The sequence below is a fragment of the Strix aluco genome, chromosome Z, assembly GCF_031877795.1.
Source record: "Strix aluco isolate bStrAlu1 chromosome Z, bStrAlu1.hap1, whole genome shotgun sequence".
Classification (NCBI taxonomy): Eukaryota; Metazoa; Chordata; class Aves; order Strigiformes; family Strigidae; genus Strix; species Strix aluco.
The window spans coordinates 17,255,504-17,268,622 of record NC_133971.1 but is presented as its reverse complement, the minus strand read 5'-3'; the positions used below and the strand labels follow the sequence as shown (position 1 = coordinate 17,268,622).

General features: G+C 48.1%; 1 protein-coding gene across 1 annotated transcript; it reads left to right on the top strand.

Annotated features, from left to right (window-relative positions):
- Positions 1 to 2,189: 2,189 nt before the first annotated feature.
- LOC141918764 (cyclin-dependent kinase 4 inhibitor B-like) lies at positions 2,190 to 5,962 on the top strand. Its single transcript, XM_074813631.1, is given in 3 exon segments — positions 2,190 to 2,264; positions 2,266 to 2,337; positions 4,503 to 5,962. Coding segments are annotated over 3 exon segments (456 nt in total). The 3' UTR covers positions 4,812 to 5,962.
- Positions 5,963 to 13,119: the final 7,157 nt, after the last annotated feature.

Sequence of the window (13,119 nt, the reverse complement as noted above, 5' to 3'; positions counted from 1 at the left end):
TAGAAAGCAAGATTAGCCAACGATAATATACAACCCTGCCGCTCCTCAATATCGATTTGAAATTTTAAGACATCTGACACACATAACCAAGGAGGTTTTTCTCCCTTGGATTTATTTCTACATGGCTGTCATTAGTGGCAGAGAGTGCACGAAGGACTGGAGGTCACTTTGCCTGTTGGGTGGGGGATTCTTTCCTCTTAATTTCTCAGACCTTACGAACTTAAAAAAAAAAAAAAAAAAAAAAAAACAAAAAACACAACAAACCACTTTAAAACTTTATTTGTTGATTTTTTTTTTTTTTTAATTGCCTGCCAGCCTTGGGGTCTTCTCTGCACCATGCGCTGCAGCAAAACCACGGTGCGTGAGAGCCCACCGCAGGTCTCTGCCGAGTGGGTGTCTCACCCCGCCCGAGCCCCCTTGAAATGTCGCATCCTGCTTTTGCAACGCTACTTTTTCAATGAACAAATTTCAGTGAAACTCTGACTTGTCTATGCAGGGATAAATTTGTGTTTATCTCCTCTCATCCAAGGATGCCTCTGCCTTTCGGCCGTCGGTACATGTAGCCGTAAAATCACCGTTTTTCCCCTTTCGCCCCGCAGGGCTGTTCGTGTGCCCGAGCCGGGGGGGGGGGGGAGGATAAGGCCGAAGGGAACAAACAAAGGTGCATCTGCACCGCGGATACTGCTTCTGTGGCAGTCGCACCGGTTTTCTGCAAGTAAAAGAGGAGATTAGGGAACTGGCGAAGGGGGGTGTGGGCGCACAGTAAACCCTAAAAAACCTCCTTAATCTGTTTTCTGTATTTGCTCTCTTCACTTAACCTCGGCGATGGCTCCGAAACGCCCCGCTCTCCTCACTGCCCTGCGGGAACGCAGGAGCCTTAAACCCCCACCTTCGCCTTGCCTCTTACCCAGGTCTGCCCGTAGCTTGGAGGTGGCAGAACAAACCGTTCAAGCCGCGAGTAGTGGGTGCTGCGCAGCCCCGCGGGCGCCGGGGCCGATCCCCGGCTCCCCTCGACGGGGGGGGTCGCTTGGGGGCGGGGGTGGTGGCCACGGGCGTCTCCGGGGCCCGCAGCGGGGAGCCACTTTGTCCAGGAGCGATGAGTGGGAGGGCGGAAAGCAAGGGGACGAGTCAGGGGCTTATTTTTTGGAGGCCTTCGCAGCGGCAAGGCGAGGTCCTGCCGAGCCTCTGGCTGCCGGGTTAGAGCCCTACCTTACCCCGGCTGGGTCTCGCCGCGGTTTTCCTGCCCGCCTTGGGCTCCCGCGGGGTCGGGGTGAAGCGAGTGCCTTCTGCCGGGTGCCATTAGGTGGATCGCAGACTTCCTGCGGGCATGGCTCTCTTCCTCATCCGGGCCGTCTGCTCCCGGCCGGCGGCGGGACGGAGGGACGGACCCCAGACCCACCGCTCGGAGGGGCTCGGGACAGCGCAAACCCCCTGCCCGCAGGCGGAGGCCAAATCCATCCCTCGCACAACAGTCCCCCTCTGCCCCGGGAAGGCTCTGGTCCCTTCTCCCTCGCTCCCGCCCCACGCAAGATAACGGCGGGGGGCGTCCCACCTGCCCGGGCCGGGGCAGCTGCGCCCAGCCCGGAGAAGCCGTTGGCCGGTGGGGCTGCGCCCCACTCTCCTGCCCTCCCCCCCCGCCCCCCCGCCCCAGTATGTGTGTGGGGGCGGTGCGGGGCAGCAGCCCCCATCCCCTTCCTTCTCCCGCACCGACGGCGCCCCCGGAGGGACGCAGCCCCCGCGGGAGCCGCCCCGCGCTCTCGAGGCGGGGTGAAATCGCGGAGGTGCCGAGCTGACCACGGCCCTCGGCTTGCGGAGCAAGCTGCCGTCACCCCGCGGTCCTCCGCCCCCACCCCCGCCGCGCCGTGCCCCCCAAGGAGGGTGCGCGGATTTTACCGCAGCCGCCAGGACCGCGCTCCCCTCCCCGCTTGGAGCCGGGGGTGGGAGGATGCGGCAGCGCTCAGCCCCCGCCCGGGGTGTGCGGAGGGGGGGTACACAGGGCCGTGCCCGGGGGCCAGGGGCTGTCTGCCCCGGGAAGGGGGGGGGGGGGGGGGGGGAGGGGGGGGGGGGGGGGGGCGTGGGGCGGCCGCTGCCCTCGGGGAGGAGGAGCTGCGGCGCCGCAGCGGGCGAGGTCCCGGGCAGGGGAGACGGAAAGCCAGGGGCGGCCGTGCGGGTCGGGCCGTCGGTGGGCGATGGAGGGGTCCCCCCGGGGCGACAGCTCCGGCGACCGGCTGTGCAGCGCCGCCGCCCGCGGGGACGGCGAGGAAGGAGGTGCGGAAGCTCCTGGACGCGGGCGCGGATCCCAACGGGACCAACTCCTTCGGGAGGACCCCGCTCCAGGTACGGAGCACCGGGGGTGGGGGTAACGGGTAGGGGGAGCTGTCATCTGCCACGCTGGAGGGGGAGGAGGGAGGGATTTCGGGTTTTGAATTAATTTTTATTGTTATTATCGGAACCAGACTCCAGGCGCAGCTGCCTGAATATAAGGTGGGCGCTTTTCTGAACCCTTGCCCTCCTGCAAATACTAGATGGAGGGTAACCGCTGGCAGCAAACGAATTATGATGGAGGGTACTCAAAAGGAGAAGTGGGACTGCAAAATCCGCTGCCACGTGCGTTCAGGGAGTTGACTGCGCTTCGATCAACTTTTCTGATTTGTTTGTTTGTTTTAAGCCCTTAATGGGCTTAATTTCCCCCCAGGAAATCGAAGTGGGGTCCCTTCCTAGTATTTTGCTGTGAAAGAACGGCACAGAAGACAGCGTAGAAATTGTCAATGAGTAGAAATTATAACTTGAAACTAGGTATATATTAGTAGACGTCACTATTATTAGTAGTATTTTTAATATTCACTATTCATCAATAGTGGTAGTATTCTTTGATAGATATATGTATCAGTGTGTAGTGGAGTTGCTTTCCAGACATTTTGAGACCTAGAAGTGTGTTATATTAATCGACATACTTAAGCTGAAAGTTTTTAAATGCTTATTGAACGATTAATGTACTGTGATTTAAACTGGAGTTGTGAGTTTCATGAAAAGGTTTCCTCGAGTTGTCATTTGAAGCGATATATTGAATAATTCGCCAGCTAAGCTGAACAGCCATTTTGGTCCTTGCACTTTAAATGGAAAAGGAAATATTTTTCTGAAGTTTCTAAGAAAGGCACTGAGAAAGTTATTCGGTTTGTTTCTGTCGTAGGTTCAAATTCCAGATGTAAAGGCTCTCAAAATTCTTGTAAATTTTCTCTTTCCTCCCCTCATTTCAAAGTGAGACTAAGTTCTGTTTCCCCTTACGAACATGTTGCAAAATGGCTGCCACTCTGACATGGACTCTTTTTACCTTTCTGAAAAACTTAATCTCTACAGGAATTTATAAATTATGACATTTATAAGCATTTTCACACTTCTATTAAAATAAAACCAAATATTTGTAGTCCATAACCAAATTCTCTCGAGATAGAAAATAATGAGAAAACCTATTGTCTTAAGATATTTTCTGCAGTGTTAAGACTCAATTTATGGAGGTTAAAATGCCAGTGAAAATGACCAGGAGAATGAGGGAAGTAAACACCCCAGTGTCTTTTTGTTTCTTTGTTTGTTTGCTTGTTGGTTTCCTTTGGGTTTGTGTTTTTTTGTTTGTTGTTCAATCGTGCATGATCGGACCTTGCCAGAAATTTCTGCTTTTGATTTAGCTGCAGAGTGGCATTATGGTTCAGCAGGAAAGTTTTGTGCATCACCCACGGGCTCCCAACAGCTTTCCTTCCTCCTGTGAGAAGAAGCACAAGTTTAGCCAGAGCAGAGAGAGAGAGAGAGAAGCGGCTCGATCTCAGGAGGCGGGAAATCCGCACTGGGCACCGAAAAGAGCCCAACCACTGCCAGGGCCGTTACAGCCAGCTGCTTTGCCCGGGCGCACTTGCAGTGCTGGGAGCTATGCTGTTCGTTGCTAAATCTGTAAAACGCATCCCAAGTGGCAGGAGGCTTAATGCAAGGCTCCTCAGGGCTGTCACAGAATACATATAGATACAGATCTATACACACACTGTGCATGGTATAATAAACGGTACATATAATGGTATATATAAATGGCATATATATCGTGTATATATATATGTACGCACATATGTGCATATATATGTGTGTCCATATATACGTGTGTGTGTGTATACACACACCACAAGCACCGTATATATACATACCATGGTATATATAAGTGGTATAAAATGTGGAACAGAATGTACAGATACATAGCGCCTAGTCCGGAAATCACACGCATCGTAGCGAATATTCTAATTTATCATAGACTATCTCAGGCTGGAAGGGACGCGTACGGATCATCGAGTACAGCCGCGTGCATCTATGCGGGCCACAGCCTCAAGTGTCTGACACAGGAAAATTGTGCCCAGGGACGCTCCAACGCGGCCCCCGGCCGCCGCCCGCCTCTCCACAGCGGCCGTGCTCCGCGGTAGGCGCTCCGCGGCGCGGCCGGGCGCTGACGCTGTTTCTCCCCGCAGGTGATGATGCTGGGCAGCCCGCGGGTGGCCGAGCTGCTGCTGCAGCGCGGAGCCGACCCCAACCGCCCCGACCCGCGCACCGGCTGCCTCCCGGCGCACGACGCGGCCCGCGCCGGCTTCCTGGAGACTCTGGCGGCGCTGCACCGCGCCGGGGCGCGCCTCGACCTGCCCGACGGCCGCGGCCGCCTCCCCCTCGACGTGGCGGCAGGGGGCCCGCACGGACCGGTGGCCCGGTACCTGCGCCACCCGCCGCCCCTCCCCGTCGCCGCCCCGGGCTCCGGGCCGGCCGCGGAGGGGGCTGCGCGCTGACCCACCTCCGGCCGCCGCCCCCCCCGCCCCCGTCCCCCGCCCGCCGCCGCAGCGCCCGAAGCCCCGTCGGCAGCCGTCCCCCGCCTTCCCCCCAGCCGAGACCCTCGCCCCTTGTTCTCCGCGGCAGGCTCCGGGTCGGTCCCGCCGCCGTCGAGGCACGCAGCTCACGGCTGCTGGGGAGGGTCTTCCCCTGTCCCTCTGCTCCGGAGCTCCTCCCGCACGCCCCGGGCCCTCCGTGTTCTGCTTCTGCGAGGAGACGCACGCTGCTTCATTTTTCTAAGCAAAAGCGGAAAGAACCAAAACACGGCCGCGGGGAGCGCTCCTGGTCCCCCCTCCCCGCGGGCTCCCCGGCGAGCGGAGGACAAGCAGCAAACTGTTCTCCGGTGCTCCAGGGGCAAATAAATTAAAATAAAATTAAATTAAATTCGTCGTTTCCTCCCCTCCATTTATGGTTAAATTGATGCGGTTTAGAGAAGTGAGAACGCTCCTTTTCCCTTAGCGTCTTCCTCACTGCCCTGCAAGCTATTGCCTTGATCTCGATCAGATACTGGTCTTATTCACGACAGTATTGATTTTATTCATTATCGCACAATCCTGGAGAGCTTTGCATTTTAGTGACGCCTTGAGATTCTTTTATATAGACCTTCGAAAGAGTGAACACCTTAGCCATCCCGTTTACTAATTAATCTAATTTTCTCCCCTCATCACCCCGCTCAATTTAGAAAGTCTTAAAATATTTAACACTGATCGAGATTACAATTTGGGAACTACTACAAATATTTTATATGGATGTATTCAGGGAAGGTTATCCCCGTGAGAAACCAACTGCCAATCGTTTAGTTACTGCGTAGTTTTAACATTTGGAGATACTCCTTGATTCAGAAGATCTGGGCAACGAGCTCACTATTTTTAAGACAGCTCCGGGTCTCTAAACTAAGTATTTGGAAACAAACAAACAGACCAAGCTTGATTGTAAATCTGAATCTCTTCACATACTTTTTTCCTACACGATTTCCACTGTCTATCCAATGTTTGTACCACTTATGTGTGATGAAATACCTGTTATTATTCAACAGCAAAATATCAAAGAGGTTGGCTTAAAAAAAATAATCCTTCTGTTCAACTATTAAACGATTCTGTACGCATCGCTATTCAGTGTCACGCGGTGTTACTTATTTCGACTTTGTTCGTCTCTTACATTTTTTGTGTCTGTGCATAAATATGTATACATACACACAACACATTCACGCAGGTCGAATATACAGGGATTATACGCAGATGCGTATTATTTATGCACGCACACACTCGATTTAAAAACATCCACGAAACTCGTTAATTTCCTTATTTAAAACAACGCTTACAGAACAACAGGAAAGCTCAACTGCACTTCCCACCCTCGCATGACATTACGATCTCTTTAAAAGCGGAAGATTTTTTTTAAAATTTCGGGCTAAAAAACCGATGGCAAACACACACTGTAGAATAATGCACCACGGGTGTATACTATGCCTGAAGGCTATTTTTTTCCTATTCCGCAGATACATTTGTATTTTTGTTGCCCGTGTTTAGGACCCCTCACTTTGCTCAGGGCACAGACCACAAGGCCAGAAGAAGCGCTCCAATGTCCCCTCGTTTCGCCCCTAGTTTATAAAGGAACCGGTTTCTGCCGCTCGTTTCTTTAAAATAGAAAGGGGAGGAGGAGAGAGGGAAAAAAACCCACTCACTCCTCAAAAAAAAAAAAAAAAAAAAAAAGGGTTAGTTCCTAGCTCTTTGGGGGCCAAATAGAGAGCGACCCCCGCCCCAGAGGGCGTCTGGCGGCCGGCGGGAGAGGGGTCAGCAAATGGGTCTGGGGTGGGGGCAGGGCGGGTGGGACGAATGTGTTTTTCTTTTTCTTCCCCGCCCCCCGCTCGGGCTTCCATGCAGGCAGGCAGGAGCCAGCCTGAGGGGAGGTCACGGTCCCACTCGTCCAGGCTGCCGACGGTCCCCGGCCGGCGCGGCGGGTCGCGGAGCATCCCCGCCTCCTCTGCTCCCCGCTACACTCCGGCCCGCTCTGCCCGCCGCCACGCCCGCCGGCGGCTCCCCCTTCCCCGTGGGAAATAGGCCAGAGCCCCGGGGACCCCCTTCAGAAACATGGCAGGTGGAGCGGCATTCACAGCGGTATGCCCACGGGGTTTCCACGCAGTCTCTCCCCACCAGGGAAAACCGTGCCGAAAGAGCGTGACTCTCCCAGGGACATTGGCCTCGGAGCTGCCGAAGCCCAAAACTTCCTTGGGAAGTGGTCTGAAGAGAAGAGGATGGAGAGTTTTGGGACGGAGTTAGGCACGGTGATGTCGGAGGCGGTGTCAGTGCGGCAAGTGCCTGAAGGGACAAGGCGTTCACCGGGATGAGCGACTGACTCCTTTTCTGCTGCCACCGTGAATAGGGAAGGAAAGAAAGAATTCGCACTGTCTAGGGAAGTTACAGAAGTTTTTCCCTCCAAGTGTTCAGCCCAACCTCTGTGAAAATATATTCCAAACTTTTCTGTCTCTATAAAAAGTCTTTAAAAGGAGAGGTTCATCACGTTGAGGTAGTAGCTTTAGGCGGCTTTCCTTTCTGTAGTAAATGTTCATTTTTTGGACAGGGGGCCAGCAGCACCATGTATTCCAAAGCATGCTTCAATTGTGTGTGAACACCAGCATCTAAATAGTTTTCCATCATGGTGTCCTCTGTCAAGCTTTTATATTTAATAAAAATACCTTCAGGTGTAATGTCACTTAGAAAAAAAAAGTGTTTTCTATGACTCATTCTGGATATTTACTCTTTGAGAACATGACTCCCAAGCTTTATAACAGCATCATTCCCTTTAAATTCACCTAAGTTTATTGCACGTAAGGGTCCATAGGCTTTACATATCATGTTCACGGCTTTTAAAAGCTTCACAGAAGTGAAAAACAAAAAGCATTTTAGGAAAGAAAGTCATCACCTGACCTTGTCTGGGCCAAAGGTGTGAAAATACATAAACCTCACTACCTACTTACATAGAAAATAAGCCTCAAACACTCTGAGTCTCAGGAGGAAAATGGAAATGCTCAGAGCCCTCATAGAAGAAAGTGAGGAATTTGAAGATGAGACAGTTAAGCCACAGGACCTGGTGCTGGAGAGAGGACCTCTGAAGACATTCATATCTTACAAGAGCTCTGGTGGGGCAATCACTCCCAGCAGTAGAGATGAGGGATGATATACGTAGTGGTTCTAGATTTATTTTTTTATTTTTTTAATCAGGTCTCAATCAATCTTAATGTAACACTCACTGAAGTAATCCACAATTTCTTTATTTTTTCCTCTTTTCTTTCTTTCTTTCTTTCTTTCTTTCTTTCTTTCTTTCTTTCTTTCTTTCTTTCTTTCTTTCTTTCTTTCTTTCTCTTTCTTTCTTTCTTTCTTTCTCTTTCTTTCTCTCTTTCTCTCTTTCTCTCTTTCTCTCTTTCTCTCTCTCTCTTTCTCTCTTTCTCTCTCTCTCTTTCTTTCTTTCTTTCTTTCTCTCTTTCTCTCTTTCTCTCTCTCTCTCTCTCTCTTTCTCTTTCTTTCTTTCTTTCTTTCTTTCTTTCTTTCTTTCTTTCTTTTTCTTTCTTTCTTTCTTTCTTTCTTTCTTTCTTTCTTTCTTTCTTTCTTTCTTTCTTTCTTTCTTTCTTTCTTTCTTTCTTTCTTTCTTTCTTTCTTTCTCAAACTTATATGAAAAAGAAGTAGGAATACTTTAAGATACTGTATGAACAGAAGTTAAGACAGAACACTTTTTTTCTCTGTGGAAAAAAGACTAGTGGACAAATTTATCCACATTTCTCTCTGTTACCATATTGCTGAGAAAGTGTTTCTGTGCTGGAGAAAGCCCAAGAAGTGGAAGTGAAATGAGAGGTGATCCTTAGGAGTTGAAAACCAAGAACCTTGCAACTAGATGCTTCAGGTTGCCTCACAGAAAGGTACACAGATGTTTGCCACTAGACCCAGCATTGCTCTTGGCAGTGAGTGTAAGCTCAGGACTGAGGGTTTGTGGTGAGAAGACCTGTTTGCACCTACCTCTTCAGCCAGGGGCTGTACAACGAGGGAGAAGGTTTCCACAATGGACCAAGGGGACAAGACATTTAGAGTTCAGCTCACTGTCAGCAGAGGTCATGGTATTAGAAATACCCTACTTCCTACCACTGCACTAGGTAGCTCATGCTGCCATTGATGTAGTCACTGTTCTCAGGAAGCAGCCTCCTACATGTGAATTCTGAACAAAGACATTGCTACTTGAGGAGCTGAGAGTGGTAATTTAGAACATGAGAGTTTGATCTCCCAGATGGGTAAAGTCCTGAGATGAGCATCTTTTTCTCTACTGGTGCTGGTGGTTGACAGCACAGACTTGGTAAAAAGGTTAAAAACCAGGCATGCTGAGAGCTGAGAGGATGGGGCAGAGGCACAGGGTGTCCAGAACAGGGGGAGAAGAGGCAGGTCCACCTCAGGGAAGAGGTGCGTGGTGAAAGGAGGGACAAACACAGCAGAGTCTGCCTGAGCCTGAAAGGATGCACACCAGACATTTACCTTTACCTCATCACATGTCAACCCAGATCAATGGTTTTGTTTGGCTTCTAAAACAAAGCTCATCCCTGCAGACCTCCAATGCACACTGCTGATGAGCAGTGGCCCTTACGATTACACAGTGGACTCTGGGGGAAATCATAGGAGAGAGGGCATTCCTTGCCTCCTGACATCAAGCATTTGAACACTTTATGGGTTTTTTTCACATCTGTTTTCACCTTAGGCTCCAACCAGCCTAAGGGTCAGAGGAGGAATTAAGAGTCAAGCCAAGGTACTAATAACACCACAAAGTCAAGAATTTGTATCAAATATGGATCAGGTCCAAGGACAGAGTTGATTTCACTGTCCTCTTCATATGCACTTTGACGTGAAAGCAACTCATACCATGACCTTCATCCTACTGGCTTATCTTGCTGGCTTATCTTCAGGCAGATGCAAAAGAATGATTTTAAATGTTTGACCATGGTATGAAAACAAATAAAATGTTATTTCAGAACTTTCTTACACAGTGTATAAAGGCCCATACAAAAGCTGCTTTCTACAAGCATTAATTAATAAACCACAGATTCTAAGTTCAAAGTAAAAGATTTCCATGAGATCAAATATCCTCCTCCTTGTGCTAGAGGAACCATACTGTAGGAAACCAAACAGCTGACAGACCTAATGTGTTCTCTGAGATACATTTCACTTACTTACAGGCATTATTCTCAGTTTCATATGTTGCTAAATCTGGGAATTGAACATTGTGGCCAAATTTCATTATTATTTTCTCTTTTCAAGGTGTACATAGAAATGACTGGTTTTGTTAATTCCTGCTGTTTTCTTAAACAGTGCCATTCAGCATGATGGACATTAAAATGTTCTACAGGTTTGCATCATGCATTTCTTTTCTACAGCTGTATAGAAGCACACAAGTTATTACAATTTGTGAATGTACTTCATTTGCATATATGCTCCTTTTGTGGTTGTTTTCAGTAAATGTTCATGCAGTTCTGTTCACTGGTAGCAAGGTAAACTGTTTCACCAAATGTCAAGCTAAGTAATTTCATGCCAAATAATGTGCATAAGAAACCTGATTTCATGAGGAATGCCTGCCCTAAGGCAAGACATTTGAAAATACTGAGAGATGTATGCATCCAAAAAGAACATCCTGCAAACGGACTAGTCCAGCAAGCTGATTCACAAAAATTACATGCAGAAGTCACTTTTGCATTTCATGTCAGTCAATAACAATTTCTAGAAAATGCAGTCTATATAGCCATAGAAAATATAGCTGATGTTAATTAAAAAATGGAGAAACTTGCAGATTCGACTCAGATTTATTCCATATGAATTCATGTCGAATTCAATACATATGGAATTCAATACCAGAAACATTCTGTTTTCTGGTATTACTTCTAAGACCATAAGGCATTTATGCCCTGAGTAGAAGACTGAGTCAGAAGATTCATAGTGTCATTCATACCTGTCTAAGGTTTCTGGAGGTAGATTATGTATTCAGTGGTCATCACAAGAGCAATAATGTTATTCCTTACTGCTTGGTTTAATGAGAATAAAATTGAAAGGCAATAGAAAATACAGGCACAGAGTTAAGTGTGGGTTTTCTTACCCACACAGAATCTTTTTACTCTCTTTCAGTAAAAACACCAAACTAGTGTTATTTTCTCCCATACAGTTTAACAAAGATCAAGAGATCCAGATGGCCAGTTGTATGTTAGGAATCTGGGGAAACCTTATAGCGACCTTCCAGTAATTAAAGGAAGCCTACAGGAAAGATGCGGAGGGAGGGGTAACAGTTTTAAACTGAAAGAGAGTAGATTTAGATTAGATATAAGGAAGACATTTTTTACTGTGAGGGTGGTGAGACACTGGAACAGGTTGCCCAGAGAAGCTGTGGCTGCCCCCTCCCTGGCAGTGTTCAAGGCCAGGTTGGACGGGGCTTTGAGCAACTTGATCTAGTGGAAGGTGTCCCTGTCCATGGCAGGGGGTTGGAACTAGATGACCTCTAGGGTCCCTTTCAACCCAAACCATTCTATGATCCTATGATATGAATTAAGCTATTGAACAATGATTTTATTGTTCATTTATAAGAATTAGCATAAAACAGACAATCTAAAGTTTGATTTTTTCAGCCTAAGGTTTTTCCCATAGAAATAGGGACAATTCCATAATCAGTTCAAGACTGCTGAAAACTAAATTGCTTTTCTTTTGGAGTGCAGTTCCCAGGCAGCTGGCAGACTTCATTTTTCACAGGTGCTGTAAGGAAAAACCCTTTCGTCCTGCCATTTGGGCATGCAGCCCCATTGTGCTGATGTCACACTGCACCCTTTCATGATCTCCTTTAACTTGCTAATACAGTGGAAGCTGTTCCATTTTGGGGAAGGGACTATATCCTTGTTTTTTTCTGGTTCTGTGAACTGATGAAACCTAAAGAGTAGTTTGATGTGCATCGGAGTCAGAACAAAAATAAGCAGCGGGAAGGGGTAGGAGAGATGGGAGAATAGCAGCCCCATCAGTACACAAGATGCACTGTAGGAAGTCAAAAATCCCACAAATACCTGTGAATAATTCTAGATGCAAATCTTTTTAATTTCCTACGCTCATGCAGCTGGGCCTCCTCTATGTCACCCTGATGTTGAGACAGAAAACGTTTTTCCAATATGCCTAGCCACACATGGCTTTACATCCCAAATCACCTGAGCCAATTTATAGCAAAGCTGTTGGAGAACCTGACAATTGTCCAAATAAACAATTGGAAACTTTTGCAAAAGAGTGATTAAATGTTAATTTCAATTCCCTTGCACTGTCCTGCTTCAGTCAGTACTGCAATGACAGTGGGGAGAGGAAGCAGTCGTTAAAACAGTTAAGCCAGAGTTTCCGTTTTAGAGGGCTGATCCCGCCCAATGCTGAGCACCTCTTGAATTAATTTCTCCCCTTACTGATAGTCAGCTGATTTCAATAAACAAAATACTCTCTTACTGGTTACAGTTCTGGGAACCCCAACTGCTCTCAGGTCCGTTTTGAATACTAACATAAAAACTAAATTCTGATGTCACATGCCACCTGTGCTGATGCTGAGATATGCTTTGAGTGTTGTTAGTATGAAACAGCATGAAGTGAAAATGAGATATGAGTAAGCAAACTCAAGTTAGCAAGATAAATCAATGTTAGGCTGCACAGAATGATTTAGAGGAAATAGAAAAGGGAGAAATCTAATCGCCTGCCTCATGGTCTAGTTTGTGCCATATTTGAACTTGCAACATTGCATTGGCATCAGTTCATTACACTGTTAACACACTCACTGGAGGATGATCCAAGCAAAATAAATGGAAACCTCCTCCAAGAGAAAAGGACTTAAAAAGTCTTAGAAGTTGGGGTAAGCCAAATACAACATGCAAACAACCAGTGGGAAGCAGGGTGGGGCACAATAGCAACTCCACAATCAGAGAGCAAACAATACAAGTAAGTGTGGTGTTCTGGCTTGGAATATAGACAAGGGCTGTTTGGGTCTGAATGTTACTGAGTCCATATCCAGAAGTGTCTTCAGTCAAAGCGGAAGGAGATCTGTTGCCTGTGACTCATGTGCCAAGATGAAGCAGAACGCCTAATGAATGCCACCAGAGGGACAGTTGGACAAAAGCTCCTGTGAGTGGGTGTATGTCTTCCTCTTGCATTTTTTATTTGCACGTTGAACTTACTCTGCAGTGACACTTCTGCTTGTGGTCTGCGTGGATCTGGACATTTCATGTAGTTC